General features: G+C 32.6%; 3 protein-coding genes across 4 annotated transcripts; all 3 read left to right on the forward strand.

The window, feature by feature from the left end:
• Positions 1-3,225: 3,225 nt before the first annotated feature.
• LOC114177977 lies at positions 3,226-13,097 on the forward strand. 2 transcript variants are annotated; one of them, XM_028063609.1, is made up of 13 exons: positions 3,226-3,972; positions 5,212-5,311; positions 5,426-5,762; positions 6,460-6,572; positions 7,112-7,240; positions 7,398-7,491; positions 7,649-7,759; positions 8,894-9,462; positions 9,805-10,067; positions 11,013-11,163; positions 11,721-11,818; positions 11,900-11,981; positions 12,610-13,097. In XM_028063609.1, exons 1-13 carry the CDS (start codon positions 3,527-3,529, stop codon positions 12,691-12,693), a joined length of 2,577 nt encoding a protein of 858 aa, XP_027919410.1. In that variant the 5' UTR covers positions 3,226-3,526; the 3' UTR covers positions 12,694-13,097. The 2 variants fall into 2 exon arrangements, with proteins under 2 accessions (XP_027919410.1, XP_027919411.1); XM_028063610.1 differs by lacking the exon at positions 3,226-3,972 and adding an exon at positions 4,471-4,699.
• A 2,601-nt stretch (positions 13,098-15,698) lies between these two features.
• LOC114176814 (cytochrome P450 71A4-like) lies at positions 15,699-17,616 on the forward strand. The gene is made up of 3 exons (XM_028061980.1): positions 15,699-16,437; positions 16,470-16,683; positions 16,853-17,616. The coding sequence occupies exons 1-3, from the start codon at positions 15,749-15,751 to the stop codon at positions 17,465-17,467; spliced, it is 1,518 nt and encodes a 505-aa protein (XP_027917781.1). The 5' UTR covers positions 15,699-15,748; the 3' UTR covers positions 17,468-17,616.
• Positions 17,617-20,132: 2,516 nt separating this feature from the next.
• LOC114176221 (epoxide hydrolase A-like) lies at positions 20,133-22,505 on the forward strand. Its single transcript, XM_028061180.1, has 5 exons — positions 20,133-20,249; positions 20,334-20,548; positions 21,253-21,420; positions 21,665-21,900; positions 22,033-22,505. The coding sequence occupies exons 1-5, from the start codon at positions 20,177-20,179 to the stop codon at positions 22,277-22,279; spliced, it is 939 nt and encodes a 312-aa protein (XP_027916981.1). The 5' UTR covers positions 20,133-20,176; the 3' UTR covers positions 22,280-22,505.
• Positions 22,506-24,547: the final 2,042 nt, after the last annotated feature.

Below are 24,547 nucleotides of genomic sequence, written 5' to 3' on the forward strand. Positions count from 1 at the left end.
TGCTTTGATTCTTATTTTATCATTATTTTATAATTAAAAATAAAAATAAATGTGAAGTGAAAGCAAATATTATTTTATTTAGTGAGCTTGGATAGAAGAAAATTGCATATCCATTTTATCGTTGTTTTATATTCTTTGTATATTGTTTATACAATGACATGAATTGATAGTCATCACATTTAATGACCTTTGAAAATATCCAAGAGTATGTCAGTTAAGTAAGAGTTAAGTTTGGTTTCAATAAGTTAAGATTAAACCAGTGTCAAAGTGTTTGTATTTGGGAAGTCACAGTTTGGTACACTGCGGGATGAAAGGCAGGGACCATGGTGGGGTCTAAGGAAGTTTTACCAAGTAGGTGAATATCTGGATAGTTCAGAATAGCGCCCTGGACTAGGATATTCATAGGCCAAACTTGGGACTATCCGATACCTGCTCGGCATCGCCAAGGTTAGGTAGTGAGTATATATCTCTTTTGTGAACCGATGAATGGCTAATATTCTCGAGAAAGAAATAATTATGATTGTACCAATGTTTTATGAGAAATACTCAACTACCTAATCACTTCCCAAAGTAACTTTTGATGTTCAGATTGGATCATCAGAAGTGAAATATGGATCCATATGTCTGGTAAAACAAGATTAAGTTTTGTGGTTGTAGGTCCAAATCTAGGCCCCCGGTGTCTGCATTGTTTGTTGAGTTTATTAAGATTGATATTTAAGGCTTATAAAGACCTCACTCCTTTCATATTTTTCTTTCATATGTACCTGTTGCATGAGCAGAAGAGGAACCTGCTCAGTGAGAGTTGTTCGGGATATTATTGGTGGATCCTCTGAAGATTGACTCATGGATAATTTCTATTAATATCTTTAGGAGATGTTAAAAATATAGAAAATCTTCTATTCTGATGTAGGACTCTTAATATTAACAAATATATATTTTTGTAATATTTCATGAACAATTACATAGATGCAAACTACATATATGAATATGAAGTTATGTTATTATTAATGTTCTCTCAAGGATAATCGTAAAAAAAAAAAATTGATTCCATATCTTTTTATCAAATAATAATTATTTAGTATAGTAGTCGGGGCGTCACACTAACTTGACACATGACATTTTTTTTGTAAATTAAAAAAATAAAAAACCAACATAGGATACACATCTAACATTGCGTACTAACAAAAAGAGTCTGATTGCATCAAATTTCTTAAAATTAAAAACAATTTGAGACCTATTAAAATAAATGGACCTATTTGAAATTTTCCTACAAAAATAATATAATAACGAAAAACATCATTTATCCTTTTATTTATAAGTATGTCAAATATACTAAAATAAAAAATAATATTTTCATTTATATACAAATTTGTATATATATAAAAACAAAATTTAGAGGAGTGACAACTAAAATCTCCGATGATTAGAGATTGAATTAATTTTTTTTATACAAATTTTGCATTTTCTATATAATTATGATAATAACCATGTAAATATTAACATAAGCTAAACTTTTACCCATATTTTATACATGTTATAATGATTTAAAGTTTTAATGTCATCTCTGATTCATATTGATTATAAAAATTTCTATCTATAATACTAATACCTCTTATAATATGATGTAATTCTGAATTATCTATTCGTGTAGTTAATACTGAATTTTTTTATCAAGTATAAATAAAGTTTGTCATAATTAAAAATAAATCTCTTATTAGAGTTTCACACGTTTAAAAAGTATTCTCAAATTCAACTAATCACATGCCTTATACTTATATATATATATATATATATATATATATATATATATTTATATTTATATAATATTTTTTTATAAAGATTAGTGTCATTTTTAAATATACCATTCAATACAAGTTTTTATTTTCTCTTATTTTGTCTTACTACACAATCATAAGAAAACGATTTCTTTTACTTTTTTTTAAATTTTTAATATGCTTTGTGCATGTGAACCTATAAATTCTCACCATAACGAGACCTAACTTTAAATATACAGTGCATAAACCAACAACAATAGAAATAAAAGAATCGGAATTGTGTCGTCATCTAAGATCTGTCCTTTACTCTCTGATGTAAAAAAAAAAGTATATATGATGTAAAAAATGAATTATTCCGAACACTGAATATAAATATAAAATACCACTATTTTAGTTGTTAATTGAAATATTGAAATATATCATAAATACAGTTAAAGAATTGTATTTAGAATTTAAGTATCAAACTAACTTCTCTGTCAAGAATAATTACAAAAGATAAAAACATTAAACCATTAACTAATGCTAATAACATGGGTAGGAAAAGAGTAAGAACAAATTTAAGTTTGAGAAAGAAAAATTGAGTTAAACGAAAGAAATAAAATACATATTTAAAAGATAAAACAAAAGAGTCGGGTAAACCGAAAATATATCGTAAATATTTATTTGAGTTCTTAAAAGTTTTATAATACTAATTGGGATGTAAATTTATAAAATTTTAATAATCATAATAAAACATGAAATATTATAAGTTATATAATTACACTCTAAAATATTATGAGTATTGTTGAAAATTTATAAGGACTGTGAAAATATAAGTGATATGATAGATATAAAAAATATGTTACATGACAAACTTGTTATTTTATTCATATATTCTCTCTCAATATATAAAAATAACAGAATATAAAATATAAGTAATTGATCGGTACGAAATTATCAACACAATGTTATCTTTAAATTATTAAAAAATATTATCAAGGTGATACTAATGTGAATGAGTTGAAAAATTCTCTTTATCTATATTGATTTAACTCAAGTTAAGATACGGTATTTACCCTTAGTAATATCTTACAAAATGGTTGAATGAATAAATCGAAAATAGTCGTCAAATAACTTTATGTGTTTTTTTTTTAAAATAAAATTATAAAACTATTAATTTGAGAAATTTTCCTTTCCAAATATAGAATCCAGACTTAAATGAGTACGAATTTAAATAAATGTGTGGTTAAAAAACTAAAAACTAAATAAAGATAAAAATTAATTTAAGATATTTGAGAAATATTTTTATTAGATTAATTCTTAAACTATTAATTGAAAAAAGATTTGAAAATTAATAAGAAATAGATTTTTTTTTTCATTACTCCACTCCACGTGAGAAAACGATGTCCGAAGTTTTGAAAATACCGAAATTGTCCTCCGTAGATGTTGAGCAAAGGGTTTTGTTTGTTCTCTCATCGGATAAAATAAACCACTGACCCATCGATTCAAAATCGCACGGAATTTGATAACAAGAAAAATTCAAATTCACCCATCTCAACACAACGTAACACTTGTTCATCGATTCAATTCCATTCAATCCAATTCTCCTTCTTCTTTGTTATTGTTCCAGTTCTTGAACTGACCCAGCTCAACTTCTCACCTAATTCTTGGAATTCCGAAAAAGCCCTTTTTCTAGTCACCAAATGTTCCACCCTTTTTCCTCCGTTTAGCCGTCACCAGCACCCACCACCCGCCGCCGATCTCAGCCAAAGATGATCGTGCGCACCTACGGACGCCGCAACAGACCCCTCTCGGGAACGTGCTCGGGATCCTCCTCGCTCAACGACGACGTTTCGGAGCCCTTCTCGCAGGAGACCGGCGACCCTCTCTGCGCCTTCGCTTTCTCTTCGCAGGACTCCTCGTCGCAGCATTGGCCCCTCTTCGATTCGGAGATCGACGATTTGTGCCCGGAGAGGGAGTCCAAGCGGGCGCGGCGAGGGGCGGAAAAACGCTCGGCGGGGGCTGAGGGGATTCCGGCGACGTCCACGCTCATGGAGGCGCAGGAGTTCGGTGAGATGATGGAGCACGTCGACGAGGTCAATTTCGCCCTCGATGGCCTCCGCAAGGGACAACCTCTGCGGATCAGAAGGTCGAGTTTGGTTTCGCTGTTGACAATTTGCTCCACTACGCACCAGAGAAGGCTTCTCAGGACTCAAGGGTGTGTCAATTTCTCTCCAACTTTATTCTTTCTTGCGAATCTGAAATGGGTCTTTTTGCCTTGCACTTGTTCTTAGAGTGTGTGTGTTTATTCAATTTATTAATTTTTCTCTCTCTCTCTCTCTTTTTTTTTTAAAGTTTTGTTGGTTTTGTTTTAAAATTTTAAATTTGGAACGGGAGGAGTGAGGGGCTGGTTTTAGGTTCGTGGATGTGTGGGGTTTTTGAATTTGTTGGCGCTTCGAATGTTGGGGACGAGTCAGGAGCTGTAAATTTTGTGTGGATTTGACTAATTATTGCTTATTTACTTCTACCTGAGATGAAGAATTGAAAGGGTTGATGTTTTTTTTCAGTTTTTGCTTTTGGTATTAACATTGCTGTTAAGGTAGATTTGATCGTGAGATCTTTGGCTACTCTTTAAGTGGGAATGCGAGTTGAAGGGAGATTAGATATTTTACCATTTTCAAGGATTGCGCTTGTTTATTTCACTTAATGGACTGTGTTGCCGTTTATTTGTTTACGAGGTAATCCTGGGCCCCTTTTAGCTTGTGATATTAATCACGGCCCGATGTATTGATCCTCCTTTGCCAGTGCTTTCTTCTGTGGTCGAACCCAACCCAACCCGGATGTGCTGAACCCTAAGTTTACTTCTCACTCTGGCCACCCGATGTGGGTGCCTTTCTTGGTATTTGATACAGTAATAGTAGTGCTGTAGAATCCTCCATATCAAGGTTAATGAGATTCTAAAGATTCATAATATTGTTGTTATAATTGCCTCAATTGCTATGTAATTGTCAGTGAGTGAGGCAGAGTAGTATTTTCTCGAAAAATATTCTCAATCAGGTCCTCGAAAATTTTAGTTGTCGAATCAGTTCATCAAAATGTTATTTTTTTTTTTGTCAAAACTTAGTTTCTCAAAAATGTCTTTTTTTTTTTGGTAATCGCTCAGTCCTTTGAAGATTTATTCCTATCATGTGTCACAACTTTTGTCTTCCACAGTGATGAACACGTGCTGACATTTTAGATCTTTGAAATATAATTTTTAAATGACTAATTTGGTTCCAAAACCTTTGGAGGACTAATGGGGTGTTTGGTGACTAACTGAAATGCTCTTTGTATGTCCATAAATGTTCATTTAGACGGAACTTCAAACTGAGTGCATGGATTGAACTCACTTTTATATTAGAAATATACTTCCTGTATGAATGTTTAGCTGATGAACCCTGATTTTTATGCTTTATAGGATGGCAAAGACAATAACCAATGCCATTTTGGGTCTCAGTCTTGATGATTCTCCCAGCAATCTTGCAGCTGCAACCCTTTTGTACATTTTGACCAGTGATGTAAGTCTTCTTTTGTCTATGGAAATGCAGATATTGGATTTTGAGTAATGAAAGAAGCTATGAGTGATACGAGCATTACTGTTGCTTATTTTACTCAATACCTTTTTGTTTCAGGGCCAAGATGATCACCTCCTTGAATCACCTGGTTGTATTCAATTTCTAATCAAGTTTTTAAGACCAATTGTCACCACAGCCATTAAAGACAAAACACCAAAATTTGGCTATAAACTTTTATCATTGCGTCAGAATGATGACATGCTAAAAAATACAACGGGAAGATTGGATTCTAGTTCTTCTGAAGTTTTTTCCAGAGTACAAGAAATTCTAGTAAATTGCAAACAGCTAAAAGCATGTCAGATTGACAATGGGGTGGAGAGACCGGAATTATGCCCGAAGTGGTTAGCATTGCTGACAATGGAGAAGGCTTGTTTGTCTGCAATTTCTCTTGATGGTATGTAAAGAACATTCGTGTCCACAGTTTGTATTATTGGCTGAAGTTCTTTTCATTCTATTATGATATTAGGTTCTTTTCAATTTCAATGCCATTATTTTATGCACAAAAATAATTATAGATAATGAAATTTGTTTATGTATACGGGTATTTAGTGTTTAGGATGCATTGATATCTACTTTATATACCTGTCTTGTTCATTTTATTTCTTCCCAATTTCTGAAGGTGCATGCATTGATATCTACTTTATATACCTACCTGTCTTGTTCATTTTATTTCTTCCCAGTTTCTGAAGGTGCCATCCTGATTCTGAAATACACGATAAAATTAATTAGTTCTCAGCACAGTGGTGCTTAACTTGATGGAATTTGGTTTTTTATATACACATTCTAGGATGGTGATATATTCTCATTTGCATTTTAGTGGTATTTGTCTTATGTGGATTTCTATCCCAATTTTTTCAAGATTTTACAGTTTTCACTTGTAAATTATGATTTATGCGGTATTCTTTCTCTACAAGTTATAATTCCTGTAAGCAGTTTATGCGGCCTCTAGTTGATCAAGAGCTCACTTCAATCAGCTTTGTAATGCTCCTGTGGTCCTGTTGAGTGTGGGTGTGTGCATATATATATATTCTTTTGTGGAACCTTTATATTGAAACATATTCTGAGTATTTTTATATATTTTTTATATTCAGAAACCTCAGGCGCTGTACGGAAGACTGGTGGAAATTTCAAGGAAAAATTAAGGGAGCATGGAGGACTGGATGCGGTCTTTGAAGTCACCATGGATTGTCATTCAGATTTGGAGGTGTGAGCTTGTATGTTAGTTCATATACATGCTTTACCATATTTTTAGTAGACATGACTTTGACTAAAAGAAACTGACAGAGTCAGTCAAACAGTATTTTCTTGATCTTATATGAGATATTTATTTTGCTGTTAATAACCGTTTCATTTATTAGCCTCTTTGGAAAGCTCTCTAAATCACATTTTTTTGGTAAAACATATTGTATAGCAATAGGAGTATTTTGGTAACATTTTAGAAGTCCAATTAATTCTGCTGTGAATGAAATTGGTTTTGACGAAAAGAAATTATTTACTTTTCTGTTAAATAGGTTCTTGTTGTGGGATTCAATTATGGAGCGATTTCATATTTTTATATAAAAACATCATTTGCTCTAAATTCACTTAGAAAATATTCTTAAACATTTTTTTTTAACCTTAATGCTTTCGAAAATCAATTCTTTAAACATTACTTCTAACTGAATTATAATCAAATGCACCTATATTTGCTTCCCCAAAGAATTATGGTAGCAATTACATGAAAACTCTGGATTTCTCTTTCAGAACTGGATGAAGGATAGTTCTCTTTCTACCAAAGGTTCAAGAAATGACAAACGTATCAAGAGCCTAACCTTACTTCTCAAGTGCTTGAAGATAATGGAAAATGCTACTTTCCTAAGCAATGACAATCAGGTTGACATGTGTTATTTGCGTGTTTAATTAAAAACATGTTTGTTTATTTTTTTATCGATATCTACATTGTGTTATTATGCATGGCTTGTTGCATTCCTAGTTCAGTGAACATGTTAGTTTATCAATAATTTAATCTTAACATTCTCTTTCGCTGTAGAGTCATTTGCTTGAAATGAAAAGAAAATTGAGTCCTCGGGGTCCCCCAATTTCTTTTACTGAGCTGATCATAGCTGTCATAAAGGTCCTCTCAGGTAATGATCATTCAAATGGGTAACCTGATGCTTTTTCTACCTGTTCCTTATTAGTTATTTTATTTTCAGCAATCGTGTTGGTTTGCTTTGATTATGGTGGTTCTAAGTTTTTCCTCTCTCTCCCTCTCATCCCTGCCAAAAATCTTCTTACATGTAGATCTATGTTTACGGCGGTGTGCCTCTGCTACATCCAATGATAACAAGTCCGACGACCTGTTCTCTATGGCCAGTCATTGTTCTGAATTGGATCAGCTCAGAGACTATAAAGGTACTAGATTGTTATTATTTGGTTGGAGTTTTAAGCAGAAATTAGCCAAACCATTTAATAACCTTTGTTCATGCTCTTATCCTTTAGGATCTATTTCTTGAACTGTTCCCCCCTTTTAGGAGAAAACTATTGTCTCTTGTTCTGTTTTTTTTATGAAGTTCCGGGTATTGATAGGCCTCCATTATTGAGGCATGACATTTGGAAAGGGGCAGGAAATAGAAAGTTAACACAATCTGACATGGATGAAGAGGACATGATAGTAAATAAATGGATTATTAATGTTAAATATGGAGCATAACTGAATGCTGAGATTACAAGGAATAATGTGAGGTCGAAAATCTGTTGGGGAGAATGAGAATTTGAAAGGGAATAATATAAATAAAACATAAAAGGGAAGGTCACTGCGTAGTAGACATGGATCGAGGGGAAAAAGGGGAATGGACCATATCTAGAGGTTCTGCGTATTTCCATTACTCTAGATTAATCTTTTTTTTAACAGTTTCTTTTCTTGAATCATAAGAGGCTATTCTCCATTGTTTTGTAGTTTAGTTTCTATCAGTAAGAAATGTGATTTGCTTTATTATTGAGCTTTGCAGAGTTACTATAAGGATTTAACATATAAGATCTCATCTCATCAAACCTTTGATTAATTTTTTTTTTTTGTCTTTATATGATAGGAAATTATTGCTTTAATTCAAAAGAGAATTGAGCATCAGAGTAGGGGTTGCTAGTTTTTTAGCTTTCTTACTACGCTTATAGTCCACTCTTCTAGTTGAATTTGAACTTTAGACTCATATGGCAAAATGTTTAAGTTGACGCCTTGATCTATACTGATGATCATGTGTGGACTTTGACGCAGAATTTGCTCTGTCTATACTCCTGCACTCCTTTCTCATATTATGAATTTTTTCATTAGGCAAACTTTATGAGAAAATGTAGTTTTGTTCAGGATGTAGTAAATCTGTAGAATGACCTTCATGGTTGTGCCTTATCTTTTATTGTTCTGTACCTCCGTGAGATAAAATAATTTGATTCCCATTCTAACTACTGGAAGACACATTGGCTTTGATTTACTAGCGTAGAAATAAGTTAGTCTTCTGATTTTCTAAATGCTTCTTCATTTGAATTTTGCAGAGAATGAGACTTTGTCACGCGGTTCCAATAGAGAGTATCATGGAGCAGAGAGAGGCTCTTATGTTAAGAGTTCTAATGCCTCTCAGATCAGCCGAATATTGACATGTAACCGGTTGGAAAGTTCGCTATCCATTTCTGAAACTCCTAGCACTTCAACTACTGATACTTATTCGCTAAAGATGAGGGTCAGTTCTTCCACGTCTGGGTCTTGTAGTGGTGCATCAAAGAGTTCGTACTGTAAAACGTCCATGATTCAAAATAATTCCAGGAAGAATGTTCGCTTTATGGAATCTACCCCAGTTGTAATATTGGATGATAGCCAAGATCCCTTTGCATTTGATGAGGATGACATTGCACCTTCTAAGTGGGATCTGTTATCAGGAAAACAAAAAAAGTCACATTCTAAAAAGCATGTGGTAGCAAGCAAAGAGTTCGAAATTGAATGTCAATCTCACACAGCTGTTAGCCAACAAGAATTAAGTAATGGAGACGTCAATTGTTCCAGCTCTGATGTTGGTGATGAAAAAGATTCCAGCCTTCTAACTGACTGCCTTCTTACTGCTGTAAAGGTATTCTTATCTGATCTTGTTTTGTTCTTTGTATCTTTTAGACAAACACATCATGTTTTAGTAATTGAGTGAAAGTAGAGAACTTGCTTGCCTGTCAAACCATTTGACAGTTATTCTTTTTAGTGGATAGTTACAATCCTGAGTTTTCTATGTCACTATTATACACTAATCGTTTGGAGAAATGTCTGCTGGATATAATTGTTGTTTTGTTTATAGATAATGTAGGACCTATCTATAGAACTAGGATATAGCGTGTCCCTCTGCCCTCTTTTGTTATTCATGTTTTTTCTCATGCCAAAGTTAGTTACAATTTATTCACTAACTAATGTCGTCTCATTCTAGGTGCTCATGAATTTGACCAATGACAATCCTGTTGGTTGCCACCAAATTGCTACCTATGGAGGACTGGAGACTATGTCTATGTTAATTGCCTATCATTTCCCTTCTTTCAGCTCGCCTTTGTCCTTTGATCAGATAAAAGAAAATGCCGCCAGAAATACCAAAGATCATCAATCTGATAGGCATCTGACTGATCACGAGTTAGATTTCCTTGTTGCTATTCTGGGCCTGCTTGTAAATCTTGTTGAGAAGGATGGTCATAACAGGTAATTTGAAAACCTTCCCAGATGGCTGTTCGTAATGAACTAATACAGCTACATGAATAACAGATTCACCTGTTTTCTTCTTTGAGTGTTTTTGTCCTTGTGTATTTTTATTTCGAACAATTGAAGGGATCCATTCACTCCAAAAAAGAGTCTTGGGCACCTTGTTTCACTTAGTAACCTTTTATACGATTTGAATTAAACAAACGGCATTGATGAATCGTGTGATAATGGGTGAATTTGTTTATGCCTATTTATTCTTAAAAAAGTTTTTTTTTTTAATAAAATAAGCAGATTTATGCTTTTTTACGTGTTTGTCTAATCTGCTTATTTAGGAAGTGTCTTCCTGCATTTTTTTAGAAGCATATCATATCTACTTATTAAACAAGTGATTTTTTTTTACAAATTGCATATTTAAAAAATAGTACGATAATGTGTGAATTTATTTTATTGTAGAAGTGTTTATTTTAATAAAATAATCAGATTTATGCTTTTTTATGTGTTTGTCTATATCTGCTTATTTGAAAATTAAGCGTCTTCCTGCTTTACTTTTAAAGAAGCATATCATATTTATTAAATTGGTGATTTTGTTTTTATAATTTGCTTACTTCAGAAATATTTGCTTTAAATTGAACCAAACTAACCCAACATATTACTGATCATATATACCAAATTTTAAATAAATTAAGCATATGTAACAAAAGTACACTGACCATAAGAGTGAAGTGTTCACTAGTTTTTTAATTATGTGATTTTTTGTAAACTCAATTAAATTAATATTTCTAATTCAATGGTTGGACTAATTAGGTTTGATGTTCATATATATATATATATATATATATATGTATGTGTGTATGTATGTATGTATATGTTTGTTTATGAATGATCGACATGCTAACTTTAACTTGAATTATATGTAATTTACAACATGCTAGTGGCTTTATGCAGATCAAGGCTTGCAGCAGCCAGTGTTCTGCTACCTTCCTCGGCAGGCTTGTGTCAGGAGGTTCGGAGGGATGTTATTCAGTTATTGTGCTCCATTTTCTTGGCTAACCTGGGTGAAAGTGAAGGAGATGGGGAAGATAAGCATTTACAACTGGTGGGTAGCATGTTCAATATTTTCTGAAGAATTCTTGGGATAGTTATTGTACTTGTTGCATTTTTGTTCTGTATGTTTTGGTAAATGCTTATTATGAGGAGCTCGGAATATCATGGAAATTACAAATGGTGTATCCTCTAACTGGGGAGTCTATTACTAATCTTCTCAACTTGTTTACTGTATCATGTGTGATGGTTCAGCATTATCAGGTGATAAAAAACTTTTTGTTTACCATCAAGCTGAAATAGTTACAAAAAATACCATCAAGCAGCGGGTAAAGAAAATTGGGTGCTGGAATCATGCTTCACTTGATTGTTGTCTGATGTGGATAATGCAATGTGGTGCTTATGGAAAACAACTAGGAATTAGTTTCACACTTCCTAGATATTCAAATGTTCATCTGGGAATTGATATCAAGCTTCCTAGATATTGAAATGTTCATCTGATGAATATTATAAGCACTTGAAAAAGTTGGCGTGTCTTAGTTTTGTAATGTATAGCGGTGGAGGATACATGAATATTGTTTGCTATCTTGAATAATCTTATGTTTCATGCAGAACGATGAGGCAGCTGTTCTACAAAGTGAAAAAGAAGCCGAGAAAATGATTGTGGAAGCTTATTCTGCGCTGCTTTTGGCATTTCTTTCCACTGAAAGGTTGTTTTCTTATAAATTCTCAATTGTTTTGTTGCATATCTGAAGGCCTATAATTTACTTACCTTTTTTTTTGTTATACAGTAAGAGCATCCGTGCAGCAATTGCTGACAATCTTCCAGACCACAACTTAGCAAGTCTTGTACCGGTGTTGGACAGATTTGTGGTATGTAGCTCTTGAATAATTGTTTTGCACCACGGGGATGAAAATATGAAACTTGCTAGACATATTATTTGTTAGAAACAATTTTTTTGGAATATATGGTAACTGGTGTTCACCTTAATCATTTTGTTATTCATGTGCCTTACTATCTATATCTCTTCTTTGCCTTTTAAAGTTACGATTAAATATGTTTTTAATCTGTCAAGATTAAATATGTTTTTAATCCGTAAACTTTGACGGAAAATTAAAATTTGATCCAATTCAAAATTTTGATACATTTTTGGTCTCCAAATTTTTAAAATGAGTGAATATAGTCCTTTTAACCTAATTGCGTTATTTTTTTTTTGGACATGTCACATGTGTGTTTCATTCTAGCATGTGAGTTTCTTACACTGTTTGATATATTTCCATTTCAATATTAGTTGGGAAATGAATGTGTTTGACATGAAACAAAATTTAATGTAATTGAGTTAAAATGATTACATTCATTTTTAAAGTTTGAAACCAAAATGTATCAAAGTTTCAAACAAAGAAGAATTTCAATTTCGTGTCAAAGTTCAGGAATTAAAAATATATTTAACCCTTAAATGAAAAGTATTATACACTGACTGCATTTTGCCTTCATCTGCAGGAATTCCATCTATCTCTGAACATGATTTCGCCAGAGACTCATAAAACTGTTAGCGAGGTCATTGAATCGTGTAGAATTCGATGAAAGCTCAATGGGAAAACACTGTACAGCCACAGCTTAATTTAGGGTTTGTTGTTATTCCGGAGGAAATGGGACTCCATTACACCGAGTCTGACGAACTTTTATTCTCGTTTCACATCGCTTATACCCTATTTTTATATCACCATGCTGGTGATGATGCTGAGTTGCTTGTATACAAAAGTCAATAGTGAGATCCGTACCTAGCATAGTTTGTGTGTAATCAATAGTGGTAATTTTTTTCTCAATATTCTTGTTTATTCATTCATTTTCTTGTATCGGAAGCTTATACCTGTCGTTTCAATCACCCCACCTCCTTTGTTTCTTCATCTTTTCTTCAACTTGATGCAAGCAGCAGCTTAGTCAGTCCCGTGTAATTTTAATGCTAGTGGAGCTTTGTGCATTACTGACATGCCTCGTTCAAGACTTTCTCTATTTAATAATGAGATGAATCATTCCTCCACAATTTGAAGCTTGAAAAGGGCACAATTGGGCTTCAATTCCTCCACCACAATCAATTTATCATGGTTAGATATTTTAATGACTCAAATTTATTAACCATTTACGTGAGAAAATTATAGAGTCTTTTGAATAAATTGCTTAAATATTTAATGTTTTTTTTTGGATAAATTAAAAGCTCCTTATGCATAAAAACATAAACATAAATGAACTAATATTATTTAATATGTTAAAAGTAATGGCTTTTATGGAAAAGGAATATCTAAATATACTGTTGTATTAGAATCACTTGTCACTTAATCATATTTATACATATAATTAACTAAGCATATTATTTAACAACTTTATGATAATATTAACCATGATATGATATTACTATTAATAACGTAAGTAACAGTAATAATTTATATATTTATTTTTAGTAACTAAAAGCAATGGACTTTCTGTTTCTGGTTATGGCGACAAACAACACTCACTTGAAAGTACAAGTTCCACTGAACCAAGGATCTTTTCACTACACATAACCTACCGTGTTTGATATCATGGTCTCCATTTAATCGCTCCTTATTTTAAGTTTCAATTTGATGGATATCCCACGTCCACGTCGTCCACTCTAAGCCTAAATTATAATATAAATAAAGGTGGGTATAATTTTTATTTTATAACTAAATTTTGTTTAATTAAGTTAAACATAAATTTAACTTTTAAGATGGTATACAAATGGCTTAAAGTTTCTCTTAATGAAGTTTATTAAAATTATTGTATCCATGTTGTCTGATTCTTGATAGATTTTAAATATTTGATCACAGATTTGAGGGCTTTTTTGTATTTTTGGGTTTTTTTGACTGATTATTTTTAAAAATGGGTCGTTTGAATTTTTTTTTGAAAAACATGGTTAAGTCGTTATGGGAGAGGACCACATTGAAAGTGAAGTCCCTCAGGCCGGTTCCAACTTTTTTTTCTTCTTAAAAACAAAGTTGTCATGCGGAAGCGTGATTTATGAAATCTGAGGATGAAGTAGTCGTTAGAAATGCCAGTTTCACTTCATTATATTTCTGATCTTAAAATTATGACTCTTGTGTAGGTTACACTCCCACACTGTGATTGAACCATTCATAATAGCCACACATAAACAGTTGATCATTCTTCATCCCATATACAAGCTCTTAAAGCCACACTTCACTATGCATATTAATGCTGGAGGGGTGTTAGAGAAAACAGTTTTCCTTGGCAGATTTTTCATAGAAATGTCAGCTGTTATATACAAAAGTTGGATTTTTCCCGAGCAGGCACTACCTACTGATTTGCTTAAGAGGTGGTGATAACAGAACATTGTTTTTACTCCTTATCATTGTATTGGTTAAAATTTAACAGAAACTTACAAATTGAGAGTGAGCTTTTATTAAGTAAGAAATGAAACCAGACAATTTTGTTATTTCTAATGAATTTCTGGTGTTAGCAATCTATATATAATAACATAACATGCTACCATTGTATTTGGATTGAATATCAGGGAAATGGCAGTTCCAGATTCTAGTTATCTTCATGGACTTAAGCTTGTGATAAAGGACTACCCATATGCTATGGATAGGTTAGAAATTTGGGAAGCAATTGAAACTTGGGTGACTGAATATCGTAACTTATATTACACGTCGAGTGAAATGGTTAAGGAAAATGACTTAAAAAGTGAAACCAGCATTCTCAGGGACGACTTCATCCTCGTATTTCTAGAAACTGTCTTTTCGCCTGACGACTTTATTTTTTTTAAAAAAAAATTGAAACCGGCAGGGGAAGGACAACTTCACCTTTCCCGTAACGACTTAACCCTGTTTTCCAAAAAAAAAGTTCAAAGGATCCATTTTTACAAATAACTGTCAAACAAACTCAGAAATACAAAAAAAGCCCAGATTTGAGATGTAATATGTTGAATATCCCACTATAAAGAAGGTTAAATTAGGTATTTTTAATTATGTTTTTATTATAAATTTTTGTTATATCATATATTCAAAATATTTTTGCATTTTTGTCTAGATATTCTATTGTTTGATTTTACTGTTATTGAATAATGTGGCATTACTTGAATCATCTATTCAATCACCTAACGCTTTGCATCTTTCTTCTTCAGTCTCCTCCACCAGTGAGTTAAACGAACGAATTAAAATTAATTCACGAGAAAAAGAACGAATTGATAGAACAGTTGATATGAAAACAAAATGACAAAACTACCATACACATTACTTTTCAAAATTTTAACTATTAAATTTTGATAATTTTTTTTACAACATAAAGTATTATCTTTTAATTAATTTTAAAATATTAAGAATGAGAAAATAAAAAAAAATAAAAAAACCGTTTAAAAAATAACATATAAAATTGTAAGAGAAAATTATTCGTAATAATAGTCAAAAAATTATTTTTCAAAACTAAATTGAAGTACGTAAATGGAAAGTCTTGTATTAGAGATAAAATCAATTTAATATATATATGGGTTAACTTATATAAAAAATAAAAAAGATATTTGAACATTTCCTTTAAAACCGGATAATTTTATCTTCAAAACCAAGTTCCAATCCACAGAAAACTTGTATTTTCCAATTTCCAAATGCTTTTCTTCACCATCTTTCTTCTCTTCCTTTCCGTTGTTTTCATCATCATCAAACTGTGTTCCAATGAAGCAAACACCAAAAACTCACCCCCTTCACCTCCAAGGTTACCTCTACTGGGCAATCTCCACCAACTTGGTTTGTTCCCACACCGCACACTCCAAACTTTGGCTCAAAACTATGGATCTCTCATGCTACTCCACTTGGGGAAGGTACCAGTGCTTGTGATCTCATCTGCTGATGCAGCACGTGAGGTGATGAAAACTCATGACCTGCTCTTCTCAGACAGACCACAACGTAAGATGCACGATGTACTCTTGTACGGTTCCAAAGATCTTGCAAGTTCCACGTACGGAGAATACTGGCGGCAGATAAGGAGTGTGAGCGTTTTGCACCTTCTGAGTACCAAAAGGGTTCAGTCCTTTCGCCGTGTGAGGGAGGAGGAAACTGCCAGAATGACGGAAAACATTAGGCAGTGTTGCCGTGATTCGTTGCCGGTGAATTTAACTGACATTTGTGCTTCGGTTACGAACGATGTGGCGTGTAGAGTGGCTCTCGGAAGGAGGTACCGTGGAACAGAAGGGAGGGGGTTTCAGAAGCTGTTGTTGGAGTTTGGGGACTTGTTGGGTGCAGTGTCTATAGGGGACTATGTTCCTTGGCTTCATTGGGTGAGCCACGTTAGTGGTTTGTTTCAGAGAGCCAATAAAGTTGCCACGTTAGTGGTTTGTTTCAGAGAGCCAATAAAGTTGCCAAACATTTGGACCAGTTTATAGATGAAGTGATCGAGGAGCATATTATTAGGAATGGAAGATATGGGGTTGTTGATTCTGGGGACCACGATGATTTTGTGGATGTTTTGCTTTCGATGGAAAAGAATAACGCTAACACCACCGATTCCCTGATTGATAGAACTGCAATAAAGGCTTTGATACTGGTATGTAAGAACACCATATCGTTTTCTTTTTCTATTGGATTCTCTTTCAATTTCAATTTCAATTTCTGATCACTGATATTTTCATTGAGAGAGTTTATTATGTGTGGATTAAGGTGATGTATTATTGGGAACTACAAGTTGTTTTGCAATTTTGTTTTCTTTTGCACAGGACATGTTTGTTGCTGGTACTGACACAACTTACACATCCCTGGAGTGGACAATGTCAGAACTGTTAAAGCACTCAAGTGTGATGCAAAAATTGCAAGAGGAGGTGAGAAGTGTGGTGGGTAACAGGACTCATGTGACTGAGGATGATTTGGGTGAAATGAAGTACTTGAAGGCTGTGATCAAAGAGAGTCTTCGGCTTCATCCACCAATTCCATTAACAGTCCCTAGGAGATGCATGGAAGATGTGAAAGTGAAAGGGTATGAGATTGGAGCTGGCACTCAGGTGTTGGTGAATGCATGGGCCATTGCAAGAGACTCTTCATGTTGGGACCAGCCTCTTGAGTTTAAACCGGAAAGGTTTCTAAGCAGTTCCATAGACTTCAAAGGACATGATTTTGAGCTTATTCCATTTGGGGCAGGAAGAAGGGGTTGCCCTGGAATATCATTTGCCACAAAAATTGTTGAGATAGTAATAGCAAACCTTGTCCACCAGTTTGATTGGTCATTGCCTGGTGGGGCAAGTGGGGAGGACTTGGATATGTCTGAAATTCCTGGCCTTGCTGTTCATAGAAAATTTCCTCCTCTGGCTGTAGCCACTGCATATGAGAGAAATTAGTATACAAGGACCAGAGAAGGAAGTTGTGATAAAAGGAATCAAGTAAAACACACGGCACTTTCATGTTGTGAATGGATTTGTGTGTCTTTAATGTCATTTTCAGTAGTGACTTTAATGTATATTATGCTTTGTTCAGTTCTGGTAGTTTATGGATATAATCTACAAACAATTGGTTGACATTAGAGTTTTGATCTATTGGAAAAAGATGAAGTTCTGTATGTCACTTATAGATAAAATTGTGGAGTTAAATTATATCTGAATTCATTTTTCAATTAAATCAGAATTCATTAAAAAGGAGTCACTAAATATTATTTTATATGCACTAAACATATGTGTAGATTATGAGACAGTGAATTGAAAAACAAAATCCCACAGCATAAGAAGGAACGGAACAAAAGATTCACTTACGTATTTTTTTAGGTTAATTAAACTTTAACAGGATTGTACGATACCTAATTTATTCAAAATTCATTAAGAGTATTTTTGAATAAAATATTTTAAGAGGAAAAATCATTCTTTCAAGGAATTTTAAATTTTTTATGAAAAAGAAAATGTTTAGATAAGGAATTTTGAGAGAAATTAAAATTCTAAAATTTCATTAGAATTGTTCTTTGTGATCAAAGACCCTGTCCACACCTAACTTGTTGTCTAAGATGTTCCCTTCCTATTTCTCTTAGGTCTAACTTGAGGTGGGGTACTCCCTTTATATACCTTTTCACATGGGCTGTTACATGAACGAGCTTAATTTACACATGCACCATCTAATTTTAGGAATGTATAATGCGTGTACATTGCAATAAATTTTGTATCGTAAAGTTGGATTGATATATTATTAACCTTAAATACAAGTTGTGACAATGTTGGTTAATCCATCATGGTATGATCTCTACTCACCATGAACCTAGTTATATGTTGGTATGAACTATCATATACAATACAAGAGCAATTAGATTACTTAAATTAAAAAAAAAAAATCAAACTTCATTTAAAAAGTAAAAATTTAAAATTATTCACATTTTTATATTCATATTTTGATATTTGTAGTTTGGGTTGGCCTAAGTACGAGTTGATTTAACTTGACTTGGATCTGGTACATTCCGACTTTACATGATGTAAGATCGGTCCAACTTAATTTGATATGATCCCGATATGATATCTTAGTCTATTTAAACTTGACCAAACCCGACTTGATTTGTTTGAGTCTCATTCAGATCCAAGTTGACTAAGATCTAATTTGAGTTGGACCTAACCAAATTTGAATCAACATAGGCCTATCCAAATCATCTAAACATGATTTTGTCCCAACTTAGCTTGAATGAATCAAAGTGAATTCAGATTAACTTGGACTTGGATTGACTAAGCTAGATCTAGGTCAAGACTGACTTGGCTTGACCAAGTGTTGGTTGGGCTACACTTGACTTGATCTTGATTAAAATAGAACCTACTTGGGCTTAGCCCAACTCGGTTGAATATGAATTACGACTGGTCCTAACTCGATCGAATGCAAGATGTCCCAATTTAGTTCAATTTGAGTCTAAACTAACATGATTCAACTAAGACCAACTCAACTTGATATGGATTTGTTCGATTAAATTGGCTCGACCTAGGTACAAGCCAACTCAAGTCGTTAGGGATTCAATCCTAAATGATTCAAGTTATGTCTAAACTGAATCGACTTAATCTAAGCTTAAATCGATTTAACTTGCCTTTTATACAGGTTGACTTAGACCGACTTTAAATGAATTTGACCTGATACTATCTTACTTGAATCTGGTTCAATTTACTATTTTATAATTTTAAAATAATTTCATTTAACGTAAATAAGATTTTTTTTACTTTACTTTTTGTTCTGAATTTTATTATGTAAAAAGCAAATATTTGTACAAGTTGGTGTCTTTTTTTTTTCTTTTTGTAAACTGAGTATCGTTAATGAAAAAAAAAATGAAAAAACAAATAATTGTTAGAATAATTTTATAAAAACATATAAAAATAACTATTAATTATAAAAAAATAATAATTATATTATAAAACATAAAATAGGAATAATAATCATGAATATAAAAGAAAAATTCTCATATTATATATATATATATATATATATATTTTGTTTGTTTATATTTAATCCTATTTAACAATTTTATTATCTCATGTGAATATTGTATAATTAATTATATTATTAGTGTATTTACCTTTATTACTATTAATATTAAAAAATAAAACGCTATTATTAAAAACCACGTTATTGTGAAAAAAAGACCATTAACATAATTTTGTAATTATTTAAAAGCCCGTGATTGTGAAAACAAAAACCATTTATATAATTTTGTAAGCTCATGTAAAACTATTTATTTATAAAATTAAAATTTTAATATATTAATTTTAGGGGTTACACATATTTTTAATTCCTAAATTTAGAAATATGAAACTAACATTTGAAGTGTCAACATTTAAATTAAAATACGTAAAATGATAAAAACAGTTCGCATTAATTTAAAGATATTAATTTTTTTAAATTGAATTAAAATAATTAAACTAATTTTAAAATTTAAATTTAACCCGTCAGAAAATAAGAACATATTTCATCTTTATTTTATTATTATAATTTATTTCTTTTTTATTATTATTTCAATTCCTAGTATTTATAAGATCAAAAGGTGAATTTATCCCTTGAATCCAGCACAGTGTTCACTTTCACTTCTCAGAAGAGTGATGGATCGAATCCAGCACACGTCCGTGAAGGTTGGTGATGGTCTCAATCTCCACGTCGCAGAAATAGGAAGCGGTAAGAAGCAATCCAAAGCCGCCGTTTTCTTCAGCTTGTGCATTTTTTTTTCGTTCTTGATTTGGACTGTGTTGGTGTTTTCAGGTGGAAACGCCGTCGTATTCTTGCACGGTTTCCCTGAGATATGGTACTCGTGGCGACATCAGATGATAGCTCTTGCCGATGCTGGATTCAGAGCCATCGCCTTCGATTACAGAGGCTATGGTCTCTCCGATCCTCCATCCCAACCCGAGAAGGCCACCTGGTCCGATATTCTCAACGACCTCCTTCATATTCTTCAAGCTCTTCATCTTCCAAAGGTACTCTCTCTCTCTTTCTCAAATGTCTTTATTCTGCTAATTGTTTCGTTGATTTCTTTTAATTTGTTTTATACCTGTGGACTTTTAGATTTTGCATTTGTTTCAAATTTCAACTGCTTACTCGCCATGCACTAAAGACAAATGCTAGGAACTGATTATCCGGTGACACACTTCTTCTAGGTAGCTGAGATTTTTCAGAAATTAAGAAATTCTGAGTCTTATATCCTGTTTGATAATTTTTTTTTTTAATTTTAAACTAATAAAGTATTTATTAAAGAATGTGTTGGTAATACTTCTCGTACTCTAATTATCGTTTGTTATCTTGCCTTAAACAATTCACAAATGGGCCTGGACCTACTAGGACTTATTTTGCATCGGATTCACGAGAATTCTATGACCAAACCAATGAAAAAATTCGGTATTGAGCGAGGATTTCGGAAATCTTTTTACTTTATATATCCGCTACCGCATTGATTTTTTTTCTTCTTTTTCGAATATAATTATATTATGTATGAGATTGTTAAAGTTAGAATTTAACTCAAACTGTGAATGCAACCCAACCACATTTTATTACTTGAGTAAGATCGAGTCGGTTGATGAGGTACTATTGTAGGCATGAAGGGATGCCTCCATGTAAGATGACTGAAATGATCATATATGGTTAATCTGTTGCTTAATTGATTCCCCTCCTCAATGAAATCTAGGTGTTTATTGTTGGAAAAGATTTTGGAGCTCCTCTTGCATATCTATTTACCATTCTACACCCTGAAAGGGTCTTGGGAGTTGTTACATTGGGAGTTCCGTTTGTTCCACCAGGACCCTCTCTCTTTCACAAAGTCTTTCCTGAAGGCTTCTACATTTTGAGATGGCAGGTAATTTTAAAGGCAAAAAACTTAGATGAACGTGCACTTCCATAAATGTTCTTGGTACTGTTTTTTTAGATGAAATTTCACAATAGTAATTGAAAACCTCTAGTGCAGTCTTTCGTTATACGGATTATCATGACAAGCTTTCAATGCTAATTGGGAAACAACAACACATTGTGCTATTTAAATTGCTTAGCTCTTAGCATGATGACCTGTAATATCACCATAACTTTGATTCTGTCTATATCAGGAACCTGGAAGGGCAGAAGCTGATTTTGGACGCTTTGATGCAAAGACTGTTGTGCGAAATGTTTACATCCTTTTCTCAAGAAGTGAAATGCCAATAGCTAATGAAAACCAGGAGATCATGGATTTGGTGGAACCTGATACTCCTCTTCCCGCTTGGTTCACGGAGGAAGATCTTGAAACATACGGAGCGTTGTATCAGAAATCTGGATTCCAAACTGCATTGCAGATTCCATATAGGTGCTAGCTTTTGTTCTTTGTTGCTTTTTTGGTAACTGGGTTTTCTTGCTAGCACAAAACAATGAAAGCCACTCCTGGACTCAATTGTTTTTATCTGGTGAAATTCGTGTTAATGGTGTGTTTGCATTGCAGGTCATTAGGTGAGGTGTTTAACTTACCAGATCCTGTGGTTAAAGTTCCAGCATTTCTGATAATGGGTGGCAAGGATTATAGTCTGAAGTTTCCAGGGAGAGAGGATTTAACACAGGGTGAAAAAGCAAAAGAGTACGTTCCCAATTTGGAGGTTACATTTATCCCCGAGGGAACTCATTTCGTTCAAGAACAGTTTCCCTCACAGGTGAATAAACTTATCCTCGACTTCTTTGGCAAACACACCTGATATTAGACTTAAGCGTGGAAATAGCCACGAATGGTCTATGTTATGTGAAGTATGGGATGAAGCTAAAAGATCTGGAGTTTTTTAAAATGTTCCAGTATGAGTTTTATGATAAAAATAAATGATGGAAGCAAAGAAATGTACAGTGACATTTATTTCTTTTGGAAGCAAAGAAAAAAGGATACATTTTATTGAAAAGATTCATGAAATTCGTCGATTCATTCCTTAAGTTGGTTATCATTTGCATTGACATGGTCGAAACCTTTGTTCATATTTAGTTTCAAATTTGATAAACCATCTTCCATATACGTTACATTCTTGCTTTCATAGCTTCCATCCCACGCATTCTAAGTTGGACGTCCTGCACACCCCTCCAAATTTGTGAAAGAATTTATGCTTGTGACCGTATGAGACCTTCATGCATAGGATAGGACCTTCATCCTCAAGTTGTGGTCCATCATCATCATCATGCACCCATCCATGTTTCCGGCACCGTTGACGAAATATTGAGTTTTTTCAATGGTTTTGTAGAAAAATGGTGTGTCGATATAGTCGTATCGTATGTGCCTTGAAAGAAATATCAACTCCACAATATTTCATGATGTCGGTGATTAGAATGGCGTAAGGAAGTGACACCCTACCCTGCATTTAAGCATATGTTGCATGATACGATGCGCCTAATTAATGAAAATGTTATTTTTGATTGCCCGTACCATAAAAATATTCTCTTGCATTACTTTTGCCAAATTGGTTGGCCGCAGAGTCAAGATATGCACCAACACATAATGCAAAATTCTGTCATTTATATTCAAAGCACCAACTGTCTTCACATTTTAACCATGCATCTCTGGTTTGATCATGGAGGTCATCCTTGACATTTCAAATGTGTTATGCTTAACCAATCATCATGTTTGATTTTGATTTTTTTTTCTTATTTACCTCACTATAGAGATAGTCATTTTCAGTGACCCTTAGGTTTGAATAAAAAACTTGGAATTGACAAATCGACAAAGACCACAAAACCTTGAAAAAGGTGATGATGAAAGTAAAGACTGACTTTTGCAAAAGAGGGAAAACTCATTATTTTTTTTATCGTGTCTAATCTAAAATTGCCTCCACTAGGGGTTTGTTTCTCGGATGACCTTCAACATTTGTGGTCAGAGCTTTTTCTTTATCCCTTCTTTGTCTTCTAATTGATGAAGATGAAGACATTATTACAGAACTATAAACATGAAAAAAATAACAATTATTATTGTAAAATAACAATATTCAAATAATTTTAATTAAATACAAATATATTAAATTGTAACAATCAAGACTTTCAATCACCTTCAATCATCATGTTATATAACTTATTCCACCGATGTCTTGGTGGCATGCCCATAAGATGTTTAGCCTGAGATAGGTTACCACATAAGAAGTGAAGTCGTTACCTTAGAACATGATTTCACTCTTTACAGACAGAAATCGTGGATGATTTTATTTTTTTCGTAAAAAGAAAAGGGTGTGGAGGATGACTTTATATGTAATGTTGTTCTCCACCCTCATGACTTGACTTTGTTTGGTAAAAAAAAATTCAACGAATATTATTTTACAAATTTAAAATCAAAATGACCATGAAATGAAAAAAAAAAAAAACCATGTTCATAGTTATTAACATATAGTATGTTCGCAGCTACTAACATGTTCCAGATGTAAATATCGTTTTCATTGTATTGAAAAGTAGAAGTGCAAGGTTAATAAATAAAATTGGACTAAAATTAAAAAAAAACTAATTTCAATTTTTATTACAAAAACTAATTTCAATTCTTACTATAAATTGTGAGAATAAAAACATATTTAATCATCTCATATAACTATTATATAATTAATTATATTATTATTTTTGCTAAAAAATAGACTATAATTATTTAAAAACATGTGATTGTGAAAAAAAAGACTATTTATATAATTTTGAAAGATCATGTAAAACTATTTATTTATAAAACTAAAATTTTAATATATTAATTTTAGGATTACACATATTTTAATTTTTAAATTTGAAAAATAAAACTTATATCAAATATTTAAGATTGATATCTAAATTGAAACATGTCCTTCAAACATCAATTTAAAAACATTAAAAATGTTTAATAAAATTGAATTAAAATGATTAAATTTAAATTTAAAATCTGAAGAAAATTAAATTTAAAGAGAATAAAAACATTTTTAATTATAATTTTATAATCATAATTTATGGTTTTCTGTTATTATTTTAATTCCTACTATTTA

This window comes from Vigna unguiculata, chromosome 3 (assembly GCF_004118075.2).
Source record: "Vigna unguiculata cultivar IT97K-499-35 chromosome 3, ASM411807v1, whole genome shotgun sequence".
In the NCBI taxonomy this organism is placed as follows: domain Eukaryota; kingdom Viridiplantae; phylum Streptophyta; class Magnoliopsida; order Fabales; family Fabaceae; genus Vigna; species Vigna unguiculata.

Coding starts and splice junctions, on each gene's coding strand:
- LOC114177977 (XM_028063609.1), top strand. CDS start 3,527: ATGATCGTGCGCACCTACGGACGCCGCAACAGACCCCTCTCGGGAACG. Junction 5,312..5,425: donor TGTACATTTTGACCAGTGAT/GTAAGTCTTCTT, acceptor TTTTTGTTTCAG/GGCCAAGATGATCACCTCCT. Junction 5,763..6,459: donor GTCTGCAATTTCTCTTGATG/GTATGTAAAGAA, acceptor TTTTATATTCAG/AAACCTCAGGCGCTGTACGG.
- LOC114176221 (XM_028061180.1), top strand. CDS start 20,177: ATGGATCGAATCCAGCACACGTCCGTGAAGGTTGGTGATGGTCTCAAT. Junction 20,549..21,252: donor AAGCTCTTCATCTTCCAAAG/GTACTCTCTCTC, acceptor AATGAAATCTAG/GTGTTTATTGTTGGAAAAGA. Junction 21,901..22,032: donor GCATTGCAGATTCCATATAG/GTGCTAGCTTTT, acceptor TTTGCATTGCAG/GTCATTAGGTGAGGTGTTTA.
- LOC114176814 (XM_028061980.1), top strand. CDS start 15,749: ATGCTTTTCTTCACCATCTTTCTTCTCTTCCTTTCCGTTGTTTTCATC. Junction 16,438..16,469: donor GTGAGCCACGTTAGTGGTTT/GTTTCAGAGAGC, acceptor TTGCCACGTTAG/TGGTTTGTTTCAGAGAGCCA. Junction 16,684..16,852: donor CAATAAAGGCTTTGATACTG/GTATGTAAGAAC, acceptor TCTTTTGCACAG/GACATGTTTGTTGCTGGTAC.